The sequence below is a fragment of the Pelobates fuscus genome, chromosome 1, assembly GCF_036172605.1.
Source record: "Pelobates fuscus isolate aPelFus1 chromosome 1, aPelFus1.pri, whole genome shotgun sequence".
NCBI classification, from domain to species: Eukaryota; Metazoa; Chordata; class Amphibia; order Anura; family Pelobatidae; genus Pelobates; species Pelobates fuscus.
The window spans coordinates 484,387,707-484,410,366 of record NC_086317.1 but is presented as its reverse complement, the minus strand read 5'-3'; the positions used below and the strand labels follow the sequence as shown (position 1 = coordinate 484,410,366).

General features: G+C 43.3%; 1 protein-coding gene across 1 annotated transcript in view; it reads left to right on the top strand.

Annotated features, from left to right (window-relative positions):
* LOC134573072 (oocyte zinc finger protein XlCOF6.1-like) overlaps nucleotides 1-21,366 on the top strand; it is a 61,355-nt gene extending 39,989 nt beyond the window's left edge. Inside the window, exon 5 of the mRNA XM_063432512.1 lies at nucleotides 19,988-21,366. Coding sequence (XP_063288582.1) covers nucleotides 19,988-21,057 — 1,070 coding nt within the window. The 3' untranslated portion in view covers nucleotides 21,058-21,366. The remainder of the gene's footprint in view (nucleotides 1-19,987) is intronic.
* The last annotated feature ends 1,294 nt before the right edge of the window (nucleotides 21,367-22,660 follow it).

Genomic DNA, 22,660 nt, shown 5'->3' with positions numbered 1-22,660 from the left:
TGGAGACCCAGAAGTTGAATGGGGCAGACACATCAGTCAGTACGTGTAGGCGTGCACACGTACTGTTCCGCCATGTTGCTGAAATGCTGCCTGCTGCTAAGACATTCCATATCAGATGGTGGTGCCGGTTGTTGTGGCGTGCTGACAAAGCTTTTCCACATTTTGGCCATGATAACCCTGCCTTCTGAGGTGCTGGCGGTGCCCCAGCTGCGTTGGCGACATCTTCCTCCTCCTCTGCCTTCGCCCTGTGATTCCACTGAGCCCCCGGTGTCAGTTTGGAATGACCTCAGCAGCGCGTCTACCAGCGTGCGCTTGTAGTCGCGCATCTTCCGATCACGCTCCAGTGAAGGAATTAGGGACGGCACGTTGTCCTTGTAATGGGGATCCAGCAGGGTGGCCACCCAGTAATCAGCACAAGTTAGAATGTGGGCAACTCGGCAGTCATTGCGCAGGCACTGCAGCATGTAGTCGCTCATGTGTGCCAGGCTGCCCAGAGGCAAGGACAAGCTGCCCTCTGTGGGAGGTGTATCATCTGTGTCCTCCGTATCCCCCCAGCCACGCTCCAGTGATGCCCACGAGCTGCGTTGGGTGTCACCCTGCTGTGAACACGGTTCCTCATCATCCTCCTCCTCATCCTCCAGAACTGTGTACCTGGCCTATGCCCTCCCTGCCCTCCCTGCGAGCCACTTGTGAATGACTGGCCTGATAACCGTGGAAATGACCCCTCTTCCACCTCTTCCATCATCGCCCAAAGCGTTTTTTCAAGGAGACATAGAAGCTGGATAGTAAGGCTGAGAACGGCATCATCGGCAATGGCCATGTTGGGGGAGTACTCGAAACAGTGCAAAATGGCACACAGGTCTCGCATGGAGGCCCACTCATTGGTGGTGAAGTGGTGCTGTTCCACAGAGCGACTGACCTGTGCGTGCTGCATCTGAAACTCCACTATCGCCTGCTGCTGCTCGCACAGTCTCTCCAGCATGTGCAAGGTGGAGTTCCACCTTGTGGGCACGTCGCATATGAGGCGGTGAGCGGGAAGGCCGAAGTTACGCTGCAGCACAGACAGGCGAGCAGCAGCAAGGTGAGAACGCCGAAAGCGTGCACAGATGGCCCGCACTTTCTGCAGCAGCTCTGAAATATCTGGGTAGTTTTTCAGGAATTTCTGCACCACCAAATTCAACACATGCGCCAGGAAAGGGATGTGCGTCAAACCGGCTAGGCCCAGAGCTGCTACGAGATTTCGCCCATTATCGCACACCACCAGGCCGGGCTTGAGGCTCAGTGGCAACAACCACTCATCGGTCTGTTGTTCCATGCCCTTCCACAGCTCCTGCGCGGTGTGGGGTTTTCCCCCAAAACATATGAGTTTTAAAACAGCCTGCTGTCGTTTCCCCCTGGCTGTGCTGAAATTGGTGGTGAAGGTGTTACGCTGCCTGGATGAGGTGGTGGTAGAGGAGGAGGAAGTGGAGTAGGAGGAGGAGGCAACAGGAGGCAAAGAGAAATGCCCTGCAATCCTCGATGGCAGAAGGACATGCGCCAAACTGCTATCCGCCTCAGGCCCAGCCGCCACTACATTTGCCCAGTGTGCAGTTAGGGAGATATAGCGTCCCTGCCTGTGCTTACTGGTCCACGTACCTGTGGTTATGTGGACCTTGCCACAGATGGAGTTGCACAGTGCACACCTGATTTTGTCCGCCAATTGGTTGTGCAGGGAAGGGATGGCTCGTCTGGAAAAGTAGTAGCGGCTGGGAACCACGTACTGTGGGACAGCCACCGCCATCAGGTTTTTAAAACTGTCCATCTCCACCAGACGGAATGACAGCATTTCAAAGGCCATGAATTTTGAAATGCTGGTATTCAGGGCCAGGGATCGCGGGTGGCTAGGGGGTACTTCCTCTTTCTCTCCAGTGTTTGGGAGATGGACAGCTGAATGCTTCCATGGGACAGTGTGGAGATGCTTGGGGACGGTGGCGGACGTGGTGGCGTTGCTGCCACATCCTCTGTTTGCAGGGTGGCAGGTGCCACTGTGACTCCAGAGGTGGAGGAAGAGGCCGAGACAGCAGCAAAGGAGGAAGCAGGAGGAGCCCGAGACCTTTCTTGGTTTTTGAGGTGCTTACTCCACTGCAGCTTGTGCTTTGCATGTAGATGCTGCCTGGTCATGCAGGTTGTGCTCAGGTTTAGCACATTTATGCCTCGCTTCAGGCTCTGATTGCACAGCATGCAAACCACTTGTGCCTTGTCAGCACATTGTCTGAAGAACTGCCACGCCACGGATGGCCGCTCCGCTTTTGTACCCTGCTCCCTCTAATGCAGTGGCGTACACACAACCCATGGGGCCCCGGTGCAAAAACTGATCCGGGGCCCCCCATCCCCCCGTGCGAGCGCTTACTCTGCGCAGGCTGGGGCCGCAACACATGGCGGCGGGCACCTGGTCGCAGGGCTGCGACCCGTGCGACCGCGGTATGTATGCCAGTGCATGCATAAACACATACACTTAAAGGACCACTACAGACACCCAGATCACATCAGCTCAATGAAGTGGTCTGGGTGCCAGGTCTCTCTAGTTTTAACCCTGCAGCTGAAAACATGGCAGTTTCAGAGAAACTGCTATGTTTCACTGAGGGTTAATCCAGCCTCTAGTGGCTGTCTCATTGACAGCCGCTAGAGGATTTTCTGCGATTCTCACTGTGAAAATCACAGTGAGAAGACGCTGAACGTCCATAGGAAAGCATTGAGTAATGCTTTCCTATGGGCAGTTTGAATGCGCGCGTGCCACGCATGTGTATTCGGAGCTGAGAGGCGGATGGGGATGGAGAGATCCCAAGCATTAAGGGAGTCCGGCGCTGGAGAAAGGTAAGTGCTTAAGACACACACACACACACACACTCTCATGAACAGACGCACACATTTACTGACACACACACTCAGTGACAGACGCACACAAACATACTCAGTAACAGACACACACACTAACACACACACTCTAACTCTAACACATGTCTAACACACACTCTAACACTAACACACAATCACTAACACACACACACACTCACTAACACACACACTCACTAACCCTAACACACACTCACTAACACTAACACACACACTCACTAACACACACACACTCACTAACACACACACACTCACTAACACACACACACTCACTAACACACACACACTCACTAACACACACACACTCACTAACACACACACTCTAACACTAACACACACACTCACTAACACACTCACTAACACTAACACACACACTCACTAACACTAACACACACACTCACTAACACTAACACACACACTCACTAACACACTCACTCACTAACACTAACACACTCACTCACTAACACACTCACTCACTAACACACACACACTCACTAACACACACACACTCACTAACACACACACTCACTAACACACACACTCACTAACACACTCACTAACACTAACACACTCACTAACACACACTCACTAACACTAACACACACACTCACTAACACACACACTCACTAACACTAACACACACACTCACTAACACTAACACACACACTCACTAACACTAACACACACACTCACTAACACTAACACACACGCACACACTAACACACTCACTAACACACACACACACACACACACTAACACACTCACTAACACACACTCACTTACACTAACACACACACTAACACACTCACTAACACTAACACACTCACTAACACACACACACCCACTAACACTAACACACTCACTAACACACACACACCCACTAACACTAACACACTCACTAACACACACACTCACTAACACACACACTCACACTAACACACACACTCAAACGTTTTTTTTTGTTGTTTAATCCCCCCAGCCTCCTTACCTGTGGGAGAGCTGGGGGATTCCCTGGGGTCCAATGGTGTTGCTGGCCAGGCTGTCACCCGGCTGGCGGGCGCGCGAGGGAGCACTGTCCCCTGGGTGCTCCCTCTTCAGCTCCCTCGCGCGCCGCGTACTGATGCCGGAGCCGGAAGATGACGTCATCTTCCGGCTCCGGTTTCAGTGCGGTGCGCGAGGGAGCTGAAGAGGGAGCACCCAGGGGACAGTGCTCCCTCGCGCGCCAGCCAGCTGGGTGACAGCAGGGCCAGCCTCGGGGGGCCCGGAGGTGGCCGGCTCCTGGGCCCCCCAGCAGAAGAGGCTGGCCCTGTGGGTACATACCTGGGTCGCAGGGCGGCCGGGCCCCCTGGTGGGCCGGGCCCGGTCGCAGCCGCGACCCCTGCGACCCTGGTATGTACGCCACTGCTCTAATGCTGTGCTGGTGCCTCTGTGCGACCGCCGCCTCTTCCTCCAAACTGCACACGTCACTCGTATGACCTTCATTCCATGTGGGGTCTAGGACATCATCATCTTCCACCCACGCCTCAACTCTGCCCTCCTTGCCGGTCTGCACACTGCAGAATGCCACAGTAGTTGACACATCCTGACACATAAGTGGTTGTGCATCAGTGCACTCAATCTCTTCCACTTCTGGGGCAGGGCTAGGTGAATGGCCCACGGAAACCCCGCCAGCAGAGTCATAAAAAAGAGACTGATTTGCAAGGGGGTGATGTGAAAGACAGATGGCCATGGGCTGCAGGTGCCAGCTCTGAGCTTTCAGTAGGGGACCGGGTGGGAGACAATGTGCAGGAACTGGAGGCACTGTCAGCCATCCAATCTACTATCGCCTGTACTTGTTCTGGCCTCACCATTCGTAGAGCGGCGCCTACACTATAACGCTGAAGGTTCTGTCGCGTACTCGCACATGAGGAAGGTGTTTTTTACTTGTGCGTGTAGCTGGCACAGATTGACCACGTCCTCTCCTTGCAACAGGAGCTCCACCAACACCAGCAGCGCCACGTCCCTTATTTGATGCTCTCCTCATTCTTTGCGTTCACCCACCAAACTAATAGATGTTTTATGTCAGGCGACAATGTAACCGCCAATAGTCAACCATTTTTTTTTTTTTTTTTTAGTTTATTGGACTGGAAGAAATGCACCGCAGGCCGCAAATGTTCTATTTAGCACCAAAAAATTCATTTTTGAAAGTGCGATGTAACCACAGTATTTGACAGTTCTATTTGACTCTCAGATATGAAGTGCAGGCAACAAATTGACTTTTTAGCACCTAAAGAATTAGAATTTTTAAAACTGCTATGTCACAGCAGTATTTGACAGTTCTATTTGACTCTCAGATAAGAAGTGCACACACCAAATGTACTATTTAGCACCTAAAGCATTTGCATTTTTAAAACTGCAATGTAAGCACAATATTTGACGGTTCTATTTGACTCTCCGATATGAAGTGCAGGGCCCAAATTTACTATTTAGCAGATTAGCACCCAGAAAATAAGAATGTTTACAATTGCGCTGTAACCGCAGTATTAGACGCTTCTATTTGACTCTCAGATATGAAGAGCACGCCCCAAATCTACTATTTAGCAGATTAGCACCCAGAACATAAGAATGTTTACAATTGCGCTGTAACCGCAGTATTTGACGCTTCTATTTGACTCTCAGATATTTAGAGCACGCCCCAAATTGACTATTTAGCAGTTTAGCACCAAAACAATTAGAATTTTTTCAACTGCGCTGTAACCACAGTATTTGATGCTTCTATTTGACTCTCAGATATGAAGAGCACGCACCAAATTTACTATTTAGCAGTTTAGCATCAAAACAATTATAATTTTTACAACTGCGCTGTAACCGCAGTATTTGACGCTTCTATTTGACTCTCAGGTATGAAGTGCACACCCCAAATGTACTATTTAGCACCAAAAAAAAAAAAATTATTTTTAAAACTCCGATGTAACCACAGTATTTGACGCTTCTATTTGACTCTCAGATATAAAAGTGCACCCCACTAATGTACTAGTTTGCAGAATTCTTTCCCTGAAAGCAGCAGCATTCTCTCTCTACACTAATAAGAATGCATTTGCGTGCGGCGCTACGCGACTCCCGATTATATATAGAGGCTGGGTCACATGCTGCACTGGCCAATCACAGCCATGCCATTAGTAGGCATGGCTGTGATGGCTTCTAAGGGCACACGAGTCAAACGCTTGTTTATTGGCTGCCCTGCCAATGTACATCTCACCTCCTGGGGGCTGCAGCCGTTACGGCGTTCTATGCCGCCACGATGGCTTTAAAGCCGGGACGGCATAGAACGGCATTAAGGGGTTAAAGCATTAATTTCATATTTTTGGGTAAGATTTTGAAATTTTATATTTTTGGATATACTTTAAAACACACATTTCAAAATATTGAAATATCAAAAATATATAAAATAAATCATTTTTCATAATATTGACTAATTTTGTTCCTTTTTTTTTTTTTTGCATTCAGTTCTTTTATTAAAGGTTAAACAGACCCTCCTGCTGTGGCCAGTAAAAACAAACCAACATATTGACAGAGTTGCATCACTATTTTTATGTTTAAGCCAACAAGCAAACAAATATCAAAAACAAAATAAAGCAAGAAAAACTTTGAATATGTAGTAACCATATAAACTTGGTTAGATTGCATTGTTAGGCACACCTCTCAGCTAGACTAGCTATGACTAGCACAGTGTATTCAATAACCATTATATTCTGTCTTTTGTAAAGACCCAAAACGTTAAATACTAGTGTGGCTACGTGCTCATGGAGGTACAATACTCTGTATAATTAATTTTTAGTACCAAAAAGTCATGTTTGTGTAAAAATAAATAAATATGGATGTTTCTCGCTATTTCTCATTCAACTACGGCTTCCAGCTGTGTGAGAGAAGCGTTGGCTATCAGGTGGATACAGGGGAAGTGTTGGAGAAGCTGTTGTGCTTTCACTTTCCTGACGCCTGGTATTGTCTGCACTCCCCACTGCCTATTCCTCTGCAGCTTTCCTTCCAGGCAGGTATCTGGAACACGGTCTATATTGTGATTATAGCTATTGCTTTTACAAAGGCTATTGCGGCTCTCAAGGCTTGCTCTTTTGATTTATCCCAGGGCCAGAGGGGTCGTGCAGCCAGTAAACGGGTCCAAAGACTTACTGGGATCCCTAAAAGTCCACACAGGACACAAGTTCTAAAAAGAACGAACATGCAATACTTTATTTTACTTGGGCCTAGCCCATATGTTCATTACATCAACCTTCCTGTGACAAACTCAATAAAATACAATTAACCAAATCATAGCAGAAAACAAATAGGAACTTACCGTATATACTCGAGTATAAGCCGAGTTTTTAAGCCCATTTTTTGGGCTGAAAAACCCCAACTCGGCTTATACTCGAGTCAAGGTCTGTATTATGGCAATTTGCATTGCCATAATACAGACCGGGGGAGAGGGGGGCTGGCAGAGCTGTAACTTACCTTTCCTGCAGCTCCTGTTAGCTCTCTCCTCCTCTGCGCCGTCCGGTCAGCACCTCGGTCAGCTCCCAGTGTAAATCTCGCGAGAGCCGCGGCTCTCGCGAGACTTACAGTGTAAGCTGACAGAAGAGCTGACCGGACGGCGCAGAGGAGGAGAGAGCTAACAGGAGCTGCAGGAAAGGTAAGTTACAGCTCTGCCAGCCCCCCTCTTCCCCCCACTGAACTGCCACTGGACCACCAGGGAAGGAGAGCCCCCCTCCCTGCCATATATCAAGCAGGGAGGGGGGACGAAAAAAATAAAAAAAATAAAATAATAAATAATAATAAAAAAATAATAAATAATAAAAAAAAATTAATAACAAAAAAAGGGGTATAAGGACCACTATGGGAGGGGAGGGGGGGGGGGTATAAGGACCACTATGGGAGGGGAGGGGGGGTATAAGGACCACTATGGGAGGGATGGGGTGGGTTAAGGACCACTATGGGAGGGAGGGGGGGTATAAGGACCACTATGGGAGGGAGGGGGGTATAAGGACCACTATGGGAGGGAGGGGGGGTATAAGGACCACTATGGGAGGGAGGGGGGGTATAAGGAACACTATGGGAGGGAGAAGGGGGATAAGGACCACTATGAGAGGGAGGGGGTGGGATAAGGACCACTTTGGGAGGGGAGGGGGAAGTAAGGACCACTAGGGGAGGGAAGGGTAAGGACCACTAGGGGAGGGGTGAGTCAGGACCACTGGGGGGGGGGGGGGGGTGAAGGAACACGGGGGTGGGGAGGTAAGGACCACTGAGGGAGGAGGAGGGGAAGTCAGGACATATGGGGGGGGGAGGGGGCGGCAAAAATGTTTTTGCCTACGGCGGCAAATATCCTTGCACCGGCCTTGCACACACTGCATTCATGCACACACACGCTGCACTCATACACACACGCTGCACTCATACACACACGCTGCACTCATACACACACGCTGCACTCATACACACACGCTGCACTCATACACACACACACACATACGCACACACTGCATTCATTATACACACACTGTAAATAAATATTCAATTAATATATTTTTTTTAGGATCTAATTTTATTTAGAAATTTACCAGTAGCTGCTGCATTTCCCACCCTAGTCTTATACTCGAGTCAATAAGTTTTCCCAGTTTTTTGGGATAAAATTAGGGGCCTCGGCTTATATTCGGGTCGGCTTATACTCGAGTATATACGGTATATTAACATAACAAAATATTTATAAAGGGGTGTGGAAGACAATAATAAACACAAAATATCTCTCCTGCCTGCAGAATTTGCAATATGCAAATCTACCTGAATGTTGGCAATCCTTGCTATTCAGGCAGTGCATACAGCTGTTGCTAAGCCCTTGCAACTAACAGGTGGTGCTGTACTGGCTCCACAGCCAAATCCACCTAGTTGACTGTGAGCATTAGCAAGACAGGAGAACGCACAGAAATTTTACACTAAACAATACATTATACACAACCTGCACCCACAATGGTTACAGGGTGTCTGTCTTAGGCTCTCAGTGATGGTGACCACAGTCACAACTTTTTACTACTGAAAGGATTGCTGAGCCACTCTCTGCTTCGCTCTTGCACTAAATTTATGAAAAGCTGTGCAGCATCCGCCTTATTGGTCACTGATATATATAAATATATTTATTTATTCCAAGTAAAGCGCACTCTGGAGTCTGTATACGTTTCAAACTGTTGCTTTTATTCAGCCAAACCAGTGATACAAAATAAAGTCGACATTTCAGTCTACACAGACTTTTTTTGAAGACAATTTACAAGGTGAGCAAGTGGTGGTTATATACAAACATAAGAATAATCTGACTCCCATCCACCTGAGCCACCACTGGACCCCAGGGAAAGTCACCCTCCTGCACAAATAGGTAGGAAACAGGAGGGTGACTTAAACATTTTGTGTGTGTGTGTGTGTATTGTTGGGTAATCTAAGGTTTTCTATGTATGGAATATAGATTGAATAATATCTGATGATATTCACACACACATAGAGCCTTCAGGGACCCTGTAGTTCTTTGTTTTAAGCGGTGATATAAACTCTTATGAACGGCAGATGGCCAATAAACAGACTTTGCTTAAAATATATATAAATTTAATAATACACACTATAAAATGCAAAGCAACAAAACAATACAATTATAATCAATTTGCTATATTATATGTGAGTTTCTATCAACAAGTCAATTAGTTTACTTGACAAGCCTAAGAGTCAACATTTCACTTTGTCTAATCTATAATCTTATCAGCAAAGGACAATACAAGCTAATACAAACTTCACAGCAGAACCAGTATACAGAATTATTCATATGACAGCCCTTGCATTAATGATACAATTGTCATTTTATTAATTGGTTAAATATCAACCAACCCTGCCATCTTAGGGACTTTCATCAATAGATGGCACTATTTCCTTAGGTATGAAGACCTGAATTAGATCATTGATGACCTGGTTAAATAAATGAATTGACCTTTAATTTACCTATACTGAGGATATTTCAAATTACGTTAAATATGTCTTTGGTTATGTATATTCTTTAATTGAAACAGGGTTGGTTATATTAATCATCATGCAATATGCCTATACCCTATATCCATCTAACCTGTATGAATAACTGATTGACACATTCATATTTACAAAGAAAAATAGAATCTAATTATATTAGTATATCTATATTACCTTTTACGCCTGAATCAGTCAAGGATGCAGTTTTAGACATTACTGTAGCAATCACACATTTAGTTTACATTTGTGTATCATGCATGATTCCAATAGATTCATTTAAGTTCTAATATCCTGAAAATATGGAAGCGACCTCAGACTTTGGGTTTGTATGGCTGACAAACACTCTGGATTGCCTGTGATGTTAATGCATAAACAATTGCATAGTTTGTATACCCCTTTGAAGCTCTGTGAGTTTAAGTATCTCGGATTGCAAAGTCCCATTGAGTAATAAACCATTGTTCTCGTTACCCTTGTACACCTACAGCTCACAAATTAAACTGTAGATAAGTATTCCTCCTGTTTACTTCTTAAGGTTACAAAATACAAAGTTCCTTTTGACCTGTGTTGAAACAGCATTACGTAATGTCCAGGCCAAGCTCACCAGCATCCATATTGTTTTTCTTTTAATATTAAAAATTATGGGGCACGGGGGGCGGAGCCTGGCAGCGAAACGGGCCGGTCGCCATTGCCGCGAGCTCTGACAATCACGGGCTCAATCCTACGAATATCGGCAGACACTCTCACCATCCACCAACGAAAATCCCACCATAGCACAGAGAGGAACCCCCGGAACCGACTGATGCCATTCCGGTACACCCCGAAGCAGGCAAAGCCGAAATCCAGAGCCCGGGCCTACCTTCCATCAGCCCACCACGGCCTGGATTACTTATTTGACGGGGACTTCCTGGAGGACGCGTGGGACACATCCCTGCACAACTCCGATCACGGAACCTCCGGAATGGGACGCAGGTCGCAGAAACCCCAACCAGGTACAGCACAGCCTGATATAGGCACACTGCTGCAGAAACAAACACCCGCCAAAATGGCGGCCGTAAAAGGCCCTGTTCCCCCTCTAGAGCCTACCTCAGTGGAGCATAGCCCTCAAAGGGTTACACTGTCAAAACTCACACCCCAGCAAGATATCACTGAACTGGCCACTAAACATGACCTACAACACATGCAAAAAATGCTGCAAGAAATACAAAGCCTACTGGCTGCAGATCTACCCACCCTTAAAACCAGCATGCAACAAATTACTGATAAAGTACTACACACTGAGGGAGAAGTAAAAGGGATCCAAAAAGAAATCACCTCACTGCAAGAAGCCCTTTCCAAGATGCAACACACTCAAAAAAATCTGGAGGTACAAATAGCAGCCCAGGAAGACAAACACAGAAGCAACAACATCAAAATACGTGGTATCCCTGCCTCAGTCTCCAAGGAGGATTTACCACACTATGTGCGACGTCTCATGCAGTCCATACTGCCCCCCGGGGTGGCCAGGAAACTCACCTTTGCCGGAATATACCGACTATCCACTTCAACACGGGCATCCACACCCCTTGCTGGAGACGTAATAATCCGCTGCATCCTCCCCCAAGACAGGGGTCACATAATGTCGGCACTCAAGGGCAAAACGCCACTCGACTTTGAAGAGTCCCAATTGACTTTTTACCAGGACCTAACCAAAGCCACTCTCCAGTGGAGAAAAACCCTCAACGACTTTACCAGCCAGCTGCGCTCAGCGGAAATACCATACCGGTGGGGAAACCCACGCCACCTCCTAGTTACACAACAAGGACAAACGTACAAAATCACTACAGGAGCTGAAGCAGCCGCGCTACTATCAAAACTGGGTCTACCGACCAAGACCACCCAGAACGCCTCTCCTGCATGGGACCCAGAGACGATCGAACCTTTCATCCCAAGGACACAGAGAATGGACACTCAGGCCACTTGACGGGAATGGGGAGAGAAGTCTCCTACCCCAACCCGCTCACAGGCTAAATATTGAAATTTGCCGTTTACCAATGTTTTTTTCTCCTTTCCCTCCTATCACTTTTTACCTTCTAATACTAAAAAGTTCTGTTGTCTTCTCCATGACTTAAGTAACGCGACTCTGGTGGCGCCCCAAGAGCATGCCAGGGATGGCGTTGGCACGCCAGTACGCCAGAGGAGTGTGTGCTGCAACAAGGCGCACACCTCCCCCCCCCCGACAGCCCCTAGGTTAGGGCGACCACACCTCAAGATTAGTCTAAACAGACCAAAATAGAAACCTCCCGACTAACTACTTCCAAGACGAACCGACCGTCACCACAGATCACTTGTCAGAACCACAGATCCATACAGGGGACATACCCTCCTTAGAAAACCTCGACCTCAAGCTTAACGCTGACCTGGTACAATCCACCCGACATGGACCACACCTTCTTTACCAAACCAGGACCTAGGGATGGACGCTCACAAACCAAATAGAATACCATACCTAGTATTACACCAACCCACTACCTAGGCCTTACAACGTTTCCTAAAATATAAAAATTGTGACAATTTACGACATATGCGTTGACACTCAGAAGCAAATATATATATGTTAATGTTCACTATTGCATGTGGTAAATTTACCCTTTGTTAAACAACACGCAAAAATAAAGAATTTAAAAAAAAAAAAAATAAAAAAAAAAAAATTATGGGGCACCAAATAGCACAACAGTATGTATGTGTGTCTGTATGTGTGTGTGTGTGCCTGTCTGTCTGTATGTATGTCTTTGTATGTATGTGTGTGTCTGGCTGTATGTGTGTGTGCTTGTCTGTTTGTATGTATGTGCGTCTTGTGTGTGCCTGTCTGTTTTTATGTGTGTGTCTGTATGTGTGCCTGTCTGTCTGTGTGTATGTGTGTATGTGTCTGTGTCGGTCTGTATGTATAAATGTGTGCCTGTCTGTTTGTTTGTATGTATGTGTCTGAATGTGTCTGTGTGTGTATGTATGTGTGCGTGTGGGGGTGGTGGGGGGGCACGGATCCCCCCGGGGCCCCATGGTTTGTGTGTACGCCACTGATTGTGCATGCACTATTTTGATAGTGATGGTGTTTAACCCCTTAGTGACCAGACCGTTTTCAATTTTCTTACCGTTAAGGACCAGGGCTCTTTTTACATTTCTGCGGTGTTTGTGTTTAGCTGTAATTTTCCTCTTACTCATTTACTGTACCCACACATATTATATACAGTTTTTCTTGCCATTAAATGGTCTTTCTAAAGATACCATTATTTACATCATATCATATAATTTACTACAAAAGAAATTCTAAAATATGATGGGATAAAATAAAAATAAATTGCACTTTAACCCCCAAAATCTGTTACGCATCTACAACTGCCAAAAAACACCTGTGTTAAATAGTTTCTACATTTTGTTCTGAGTTTAGAAATACCCAATCTTAGCATGTTCTTAGCTTTTTATTTCCTTCAGATTATAGGGCAATAAGTACAAGTAGCACTTTGCTTTTTCCAAACCATTTTTTTTCAGAATTAACAAAAGTTACATTGTAACACTATCTGTCAGGAATCCCTGAATAACCCTTTACATGTATATATATATATATTTAAAAGAAGACAACTTAAAATATTAAACTTGGGGTATTTTGATGCAACCATTTTTCCACCAATCTATGCCAAATGAAAAATAATAATTGGTGATTTTTTTTGACACACATAGCAATTTAATGGTCCACTATAGTGCCAGGAAAACATACTCTTTTTCCTGGCACTATAGTGCCCTGAGGGTGCCCCCACCCTCAGGGTCCCCCTCCCGCCGGGCTCTAGGGGGTGGAAGGGGTTAAACTTACCTCTTTCTCCAGCGCCGGGCGGGGGACTCTCCTCCTCCTCTCCGCCTCCTCGGCTGAATGCGCATGCGCGGCAGGACCCGCGCGCATTCAGCCAGTCCATAGGAAAGCATTCTCAATGCTTTCCTATGGACGCTGGCATCTTCTCACTGTGAAAATCACAGTGAGAAGCACGCAAGCGCCTCTAGCGGCTGTCAATGAGACAGCCACTAGAGGCTCAATTAACCCTATTATAAACATAGCAGTTTCTCTGAAACTGCTATGTTTATAGAAAAAAGGGTTAATCCTAGCTGGACCTGGCACCCAGACCACTTCATTAAACTGAAGTGGTCTGAGTGCCTATAGTGGTCCTTTAAGAATACATGTACAGAGAACGTTAAGGGTTAATGCCAATATGTGTTCAGCAACATCTGTCTTCTCATCTTTCAGTTCCTATTCGTCCAAAGTTCCTTCTCCCCAGGTGTGATCGCTTTACCGGAATAAAATGCTGGGTTCAAAGGAACTTTGGACGAATAGGAACTGAAAGATGAGAAGACACCCACTATTCCACCAATGACTTGAAGGGATTAGCCCTATATAAGATTATTTGATTGTTAGCGTTTTTAGGATGCTGTTTATTTCTGCACTTGTTGATTGTTTTTTGCTGAAAGAGGTCCCTGAGGAAGTCCTTTTGTATATGGACGAAACGTGTAGGACCAGCATCTCTTTCTTACATTGTTTTTATGAACTTTTATTTGTATACCTCCTGATTTTATAAGTGAATAAATCGCCTTTGAAGTATTCCTTTGGCTGCAGTCTGTGGATCTCCTTGCTGACCTGGATACCCTATTGGCTATCACTTGAGGAGGGATAATTAAAGGAAAACAACCCCCCATTTACATCGAGGGGAGGCACCCATAATACGTTTAACTTTTTGGAATATGTGAGTGCATATTAATCACCAGATGTTTTATAGTGTTTAGCAATATTTGCTATGTTTTGTCCTCTATTGTAGGTACACTAGCAGAATCCCAAAATATCCTATCAATTATACAGTCTTGTTATATGGTTATCAGCTGGGAAATAACCTTGGGAAGCAGTGTACCCATCAGTTACGTTTTTGTGTTTTATCACTTTTTCTCACGGGTGTCCGTGTGTTTTTGTTGATTGTCTCTGTACTTAACTGCCAACAGCTCCTTTTGGTGCAGAGCTGAGGACTCCCCCCCCCCCCCCTTCGTAGCTGGGTGCGTGCAAGCTGACCTGGGAAACGTGCGCAGTTCTTTTTCGTACCGCAAGCTACTGTATCAAAACAATACAGTAGCTTGAACAAAGGGACACTTGTATAAAAATTGTCTATATGCAAGTGGTACCCTTTGTTTATCAGGGGGAATATCAGGTCCCTGACAATATTGCCACTGGTTTCCATATGTTCTGGGCAACCTGGAGGGTCAAGGTGGCTATCCTTCTCTTCGTACACCAGGAAGGCCTGAGTATACCCAGTCTTGCTCTCACAGGGCTTAGACACCTTTACACCATACCTAGAGCGCTTGGAAGGAATATACTGCTTGAATCCCAGCCTTCCCTTATACTTAATCAGGGATTCATCCACAAATCATTTCATACCTCTTCCTCAACATACACTGGGAGTAAATGGGGTTGAGCAGATGGGGCTACTGCTCCAGTAGGAGCGGATGGAGAGCTTCTTTATGATGCATAGTCAAGTCCCAGAATTGTTAAACTTCTGGCACATCGATGGGGCCCCATTGCTGCTTTGCCAAAAAAAGAGTCAGACTTTGCAGCACGCAACTGATGGGCATATAAATTAATTTGGGCAACAATGTTCCCTAATACATCATCATTCAGAAACTCCTCCATAAAATCTTGGGGGATAAATTCTGCAACATCCACATTGATGCCAGGATTTGCGGTGAAGGGTGGGATATCTGGCCTATGGCGATGAGGCACTATTCACTCCTCAGCAGCACTGCCAGCTGGAGAGCAGCACGTCTCCTTCTGGCACGGGGACTAGCAGCCACAGATACATCATAACTAGATACATCACTAGCAGCAGACACTGTATCTAGTGATGTATCTGAGCTCCTGGCAGGGTCAAAATCAGGGTCTGAGTCAGACATAGACGCGTCAGACTTTAACGCAAGGATGGCATGCACCTCCTCAGTGCTATACGACCTCTGTGACATGATCACAATGACTATATTTAGTGATATGTCACATACAAAAAATTAACCCCTAAAAGAAGGCACAGACCACAAAATAAGTGCTCCTGTGCAAGAGCCACTGCATTTCTACAGTGATCACTGGCAGGATAGGGGTTAATAGCAAAGAAAAGCACTTTTGGGTCTCTCAAAAAAAAAAAAAAAAAATGAACCCATAGAAAAAATGCACAGACAGCAAAAAAGTGCTGCTGGGCAAGAGTCAGTGATTATAGCAAGATAGGGGTTAATGGCTATGAAAAGAGCCTTTGGGTCTCACAATTTTACAAATCCCTACCTAATACTACCTAATTCTCTACCTAAAACACAGATCTCTTCCTCACTAAAACACAAGTGAAGAGACCTGATGAGACAAATAGGGATCATTATTAGAATAAAAGTGTTATATGGGCAAGCTGATTGGATGTCCCTTGCCTGCCTCTGTGACACCCCGCAGAAGCCCCATAATGCACTGCCTTTAGGGGGAGGGGGGTTGATGTATATATTTTATTTGTGCTCTCTCTTTAATCCTTATGTATTTTTAAACAAATGGAGGATGATCTCTTGTGTTCCCTATTAAGGGTTAATACATGTATAGGGATGTATATAAAAAAAAAATACCCCTCTCTGTCGCATTTGAGATATCTTTGCCAGAAGCTCAAGGAAGCAAGGCGAATGGTTAGTTAGGAGCCACCTAAGAGGTCTGCCTTGACGTGGCAGGTGGGCATATCCTCTCATTGCCATTGGAGGTAACAAAAAAACTCAATTTGTTTAGAAATACATAGGGATTAAGGAGGGAGCGCAGGTAACTTGTTTTTCTTTTGGTTTTTACTATATATTGGGGCTGATGTGTGCTGTAGTCATTGCTGCCACCCAGGAGTGATGGGAGTGAGCGCAGGACTTATATTTCTGTATTCATATATTTCTTTATTTTTTAATGATTTTTATTTTATTAATTCTTCACGGAGTGTCTCGACCCTTTGAGGCACTCACCACAGGCAGAGCATCGGAAGCCTGCCTGATGGCTTCCAATGCTCTGCCTCACTGCCGGGCGCCACATGGAGCAACCCAGAAGTGATTGCTCTGGGGGAGCGTCCTCCCAGCAGTGAGGGGGGTTTATTCCAGGATGCCTTGACATCGAGGCATCACTGCAATACCATCATAGCGGCTGGAAGAGATCATGATCGCTTCCAGCTCTCTAATTTGCTGCGGACATATCAAGTACGTCCGAGGTCGTTAACTATCTTTTTTTGGCTGACATACCTGATGCGTCCGAGGTCCTTAAGGGGTTAAACACACCATATTTTTTTTAAGGTCATTGTCAATCACCTCATCTGATGCTTCGCAGTCACGCCAAGGGTGCATAATTAATTGTTGCACAATAGAATATTGTCATTTAATGTAACTTGTGTAGTGCATATATGAATTGGCCACTTGGTTAAGATCAGCTGACAGAAGGAATAATGTAAATGGTATAGGAATGTGAAGAGGGGCAGATGGTTTGCAACATGGATTTATCCTTTGATTAATCAAAGGAGATTGTGAGATTTTACACTTGAGATACCTGGATGTCTGGTTCCAAAGTAAACTAGCTGACTTCAGTCCTATGGCATGCACCGTTTTAATTGATGAGCTGATTTATTTGATATGTTAATGATCATTAGTTTTAAAGAGAAACGAGAAAAACAAGCCTTGTGTTCCAGTATCTTATCCAAAAGAAACATTAATATGGAACTCCTTTATGTTATATCTGGAATGGAACGGGCACAGTCTTCTAATCAAGCCTAAACATGATTTACGTAACTTACCCATATGGGAAAGGATTGTGATGTTCGCTATATTGGGTCACAAGTAAGGAGTGTGACATATATATGGAATGGAAAAATGGTAACATTCATAGATGCAATTATGGCAAGTACATAAGAGGAGATAGACCCAAATATTTACATTTGGATTGATGTTGGTCTGGAACACAAGGGGGTGGTCACTTATTGTTTCTATAGGTACGGCTTAACTCCACCCCATGGCAAGATTTGGTAGTCCACAGGGTATATATCTAATGATTCTGAAAGGTGTTGGTACTTGCTTGGTGGCAAGAATCTAACTCTGAGTGAGTCACCATCCACCTTACCAGAGACCCCCTGGGCAAATGTTTTACTTTGGAAACCTGAGTAAGTGGTTAGGACTTATATTATTTTATCCCTTTTGTTTGTATCTGTTGTTGGTGTAACTAATTTGATTATCATCTATATTTTTGTATGCACTGTGACTATTTTTTCCTCATAATAAATATTCCTTTATTAAGTTCTGCCTTTGTCTGGTTAAGAATCACGTTACCTGAAGAGACTAATTAGTATTTTTGCAATTCCTTAAATATTGTGCTAAGTTGTATTTGGTGGGTTTTTATCATTGATTTACTTGGGGGACCAAGGCACCCCATTTATAAATTGTCCATATTATTATGCTTAAGAGTGGGTGGTGTTAAGTGGGATTTTATAATTATTTCCGGTCTAGTGCAGACAAATAGTGAACATTAACCCTTTCACCATCACAACTACATCATACACACTCTTTAAGTAGGGTGCGTTCGTTACATAGTTACATAGCTCAGCCTTCCTCACATTTGTTTTTTGCTGGTGATCCAAAAGAAGGCAAAAAAACCCAGTTTGAAGCACAATTTTGCAACAAGCTAGGAAAAAAATTCCTTCTTGATCCCAGAATGGCAGTCAGATTTATCCTTGGATCAAGCAGTTATTACCCTACATTGAAAGATTATATCCTTGAGTATTCTGTTTTTGCAAGTATGCATCTAGTAGCTGTTTGAACATCTGTATGGACTCTGATAAAACAACTTCTTCAGGCAGAGAATTCCACATCCTGATTGTTCTTACAGTAAAAAAAAACATTTCCTTTGCCTTAGACAAAATCTTCTTTCTTCCAGTCTAAACGCATGGCCTCGTGTCCTATGTAAAGTCTGGTTTGTGAATAGATTTCCACACAATGGTTTGTATTGGCCCCGAATATATTTGTATAATGTTATCATATCCCCTCTCAGGCGACGTTTTTCTAAACTAAATAGGTTTAAATTTGTTAACCTTTCTTCATAGCTGATATGTTCCATTCCTTTTATTAATTTTGTAGCCCGCCTCTGCACTTTTTATAGTGCCATAATATCCTTCTTTAGAACAGGTGCCCAAACATGCACAGCATATTCAATATGTGGTCTTACCAGTGATTTATAAAGAGGCAAAATGATATTCTCGTCCCGAAAATGAATGCCCCTTTTCATGCATGACAATACCTTACTGGACTTGGCCACTGCTGATTGACATTGCATATTGTTGCATAGTTTGTTGTCTATAACAATTCCCAAGTCCTTTTCGTGTGTTGTTATCCCTAATTCGCTTCCATTAAGGGTACGTTGCTTGTGTATTCTTTACGTCGAAGTGCATAACTTTGCATTTTTCAGCATCAAAATTCATCTGCCATTTGAGTGCCCAGTTCCCCAGTCTATCTAAATCCCTCTGCAGCAAAGTAATATCTCGCTCACATTGTATTATTTTACAAAGTTTTGTGTCATCTGCAAACACTGAAACATGACTTTCAATGCTGTCTTCAAGATCATTTATAAGCATGTTAAATAGAAGGGGTCCCAGAACAGACCCCCTGAGGGACACCACTTGCCACCTCTGTCCAGCTTGAAAATTTACTATTAATAACAACTCTTTTGTACTCTGTTTTTAAGCCAATGTTCTACCCGGGAACAAGCATTTTCATCTAGACCGATTTCCTTGAGTTTGAACACTAATCTATTGTGTGGAACTGTATCAAATGCAAATAGATCACATCCAAGCGAACACCCTGATCTATACTTCTACTTACTTCTTCGTAGAACGCAATCAAGTTAGTTTGACATGTTCTGACCACATATCAGATCTTTCATGAAAATATTATAATTTTTTTGAGTACGGTAAACAATAAATCATTTATAGTAACAGATTTTCCTTAACTCCCGGTTCATTTCTTTCAGATGGTTCCGTCAACAGAAGTTATCCCATCGGAGAAGAAAAGAATAGAAATACACTAATCAAGACTATTAATGAATCTTTTAATAAAAAGACCAAAAACGCTAACTCTCAAAAAACAATGAATCTTTTAGAATCATTTATGCCTACAAATGATGTAAACCAAAAAACAAAACATTTCCCATGTTCTGAATGGTGGAAATGTTTTAACGGTTATTCAAAAATTGTCAAAAAAGAAAAACTTTTCTCGTGTTCTGAATGTGGGAAATGTTTCTCCTGTAACGCATATCTTGTGAAGCATCAGAAAACTCACACAGGATTGAAACCATTCTCATGTTCTGAATGTGGTAAATGTTTTAGCCAAAATTCACTTGTTGTTCGACATCAGAGAACACACACAAACGAAAAACCTTTCTCATGTTCTGAATGTGGGAAATCTTTTGTTGCTAAATCTGTTCTTGTTAGACATGGCAGAATCCATACGGGAGAAAAACCTTTTTCATGTTCTGAATGTGGGAAATGTTTTATCCGTAGATCACATCTTGTTGCACATATGAGAATTCACACAGGAGAGAAGCCTTTCTCATGTTCTGAATGTGGGAAGTGTTTTGTTACGATGTCCGATCTTGGGAAACATCGGAGAATTCACACAGGGGAGAAGCCTTTCTTGTGTTCAGAATGTGGGAAATGTTTTTCTAGGATGTCCGATCTTGGGAAACATCTGAGATATCACACAGGAGAGAAACCATATTCATGTTCTGAATGTGGGAAATGTTTTGTTAGTAAATCAGAGCTTATTATACATAGGCGAATTCACACCGGAGAGAAACCATTCTCATGTTCTGAATGTGGGAAATGTTTTAGCCAGCAATCGCATCTTGTTAGACATCAGAGAATTCACATAAGAGAGAAACCTTTTTTATGTTCTAAATGTGGGAGACGTTTTGGCCGGCATGTACATCTTGCTAACCATCAGAGAACTCACACAAAAGAGAAATGTGATGTTATGAATGTGGGAAATGATGTTGTCAACTCTAAGGTTTCAGAAATCGTCAAAGGATTAATATGGGAATAAATCATTTTGTATTGTGAATGTGAGAAAAACAAAAACTGTATTGCAGATTTTATATTTAGCATCCAGTTTCCACTATAGCAAAACTTCTCACGCTGACACTATTAGGGTTATTCACTAAAGTGAGAATTCATAGTGAATTTGACATTTTAAGCCAGAGTAGCCAACCTGAAAGTATAGTTAACTTTGAGAATATTTCCACTTTAGATATTTTCACCTTATGTGTAATAATCATCTTGAATTCTCACTTTAGTAAACAATCCTGTATAAAAATAACTCCAATTATTTTTTCAATAGGTGCCATTTTTTACATTTAGGATATATTTAGAATGTATTTCATATTAATTGTAAATGTTGTGTTTGTTTTCCTATGCTTGTAAAATAATCTTGGTAAATAGAATGTGTTTAGCTACCTAATTTTAGCACTTTTTTTTCCTCCTTTCATTATTTTAGCACTTTCTAGATTAGTTACAAAATTAATGTTAATTAATTAAACAGTAATAGTTAATGTTATAATTATTAGTTCCTTAATACAGATGCTTGATTTGTTAACTACTTATACCCTTGATTGCAATCCTGAATATTGATCATGTAATGGCTGCTGATGGATAATTTAATGATGTTAAACAATTCACAGTGTCTGTTCTGATCCTTTTTTACATCACTTTGTCCAGTGTTTGAATAGAAAAGGATCCTACACCTACATCAAGCAGTCACGTTTTAATGGGTTCTAAACATTCAGAAGATTGACACATTAACAGAACCATCGTAACCTTATTAAATTTAATAATAAAAAAAAATGCATAAAACACTAATTTTCAAAAGCAGATTAAACACTTCTTTGAGTTGGTCACTTTTGAAAGTAATATCAAATATATTCAAATTATTCCTGGTTTATAATGTTAAGAAAAATATTACGGGGTGGATGTGTTAAGTCTAGGACAGCCTTATGCCTATCCCACGCATGCTTAAACTCCTTCACTGTGTTAACCTCTACCACTTTAGCTGGAAGGCTTTTCCATGCATCCACTACCCTCTCAGTAAAGTAATACTAACTGATATTTTTAAACCTTTGCCCCTCTAATTTAAGACTATATCCTCTTGTGGTAGTTTTTCTTCTTTTAATATAGTCTTCTTTACTGTGTTGATTCCCTTTATGTATTTAAAAACGCCTATATTTAAAAACAAAGAGTAAAGGCATTCACTTTTTGTATTTTCTAGATAGATGTCTAAAAGAAAGCTATCTTAAAAAGTTCTCACAAGGTTTTCTCTGAACAAAAATCTCTTAGAGAAGTGCAAAACACAATATACATCAATGTTTCAACCTTATGGTCTTTATCAAGATGTGTACAGTATAAAACATATTTATAAGCAAGCCAGGACACCTTCCCAATATACCTTGATGCACTATCCAAACGACTCAATAAAAAGTTTAAAAAAAATAAAATAAAGGTTTAGTGTTACAATGTACACATAATACTAATGTAACATGTGTCTATCACCTATTACTAATCTATAAAGGGTTACTCCAAGCATAATGACCACTTCAATGTTTTGAACATACAGAGACTAACCCCCTTTGCTGATGGATGTGTAACAAAGTACT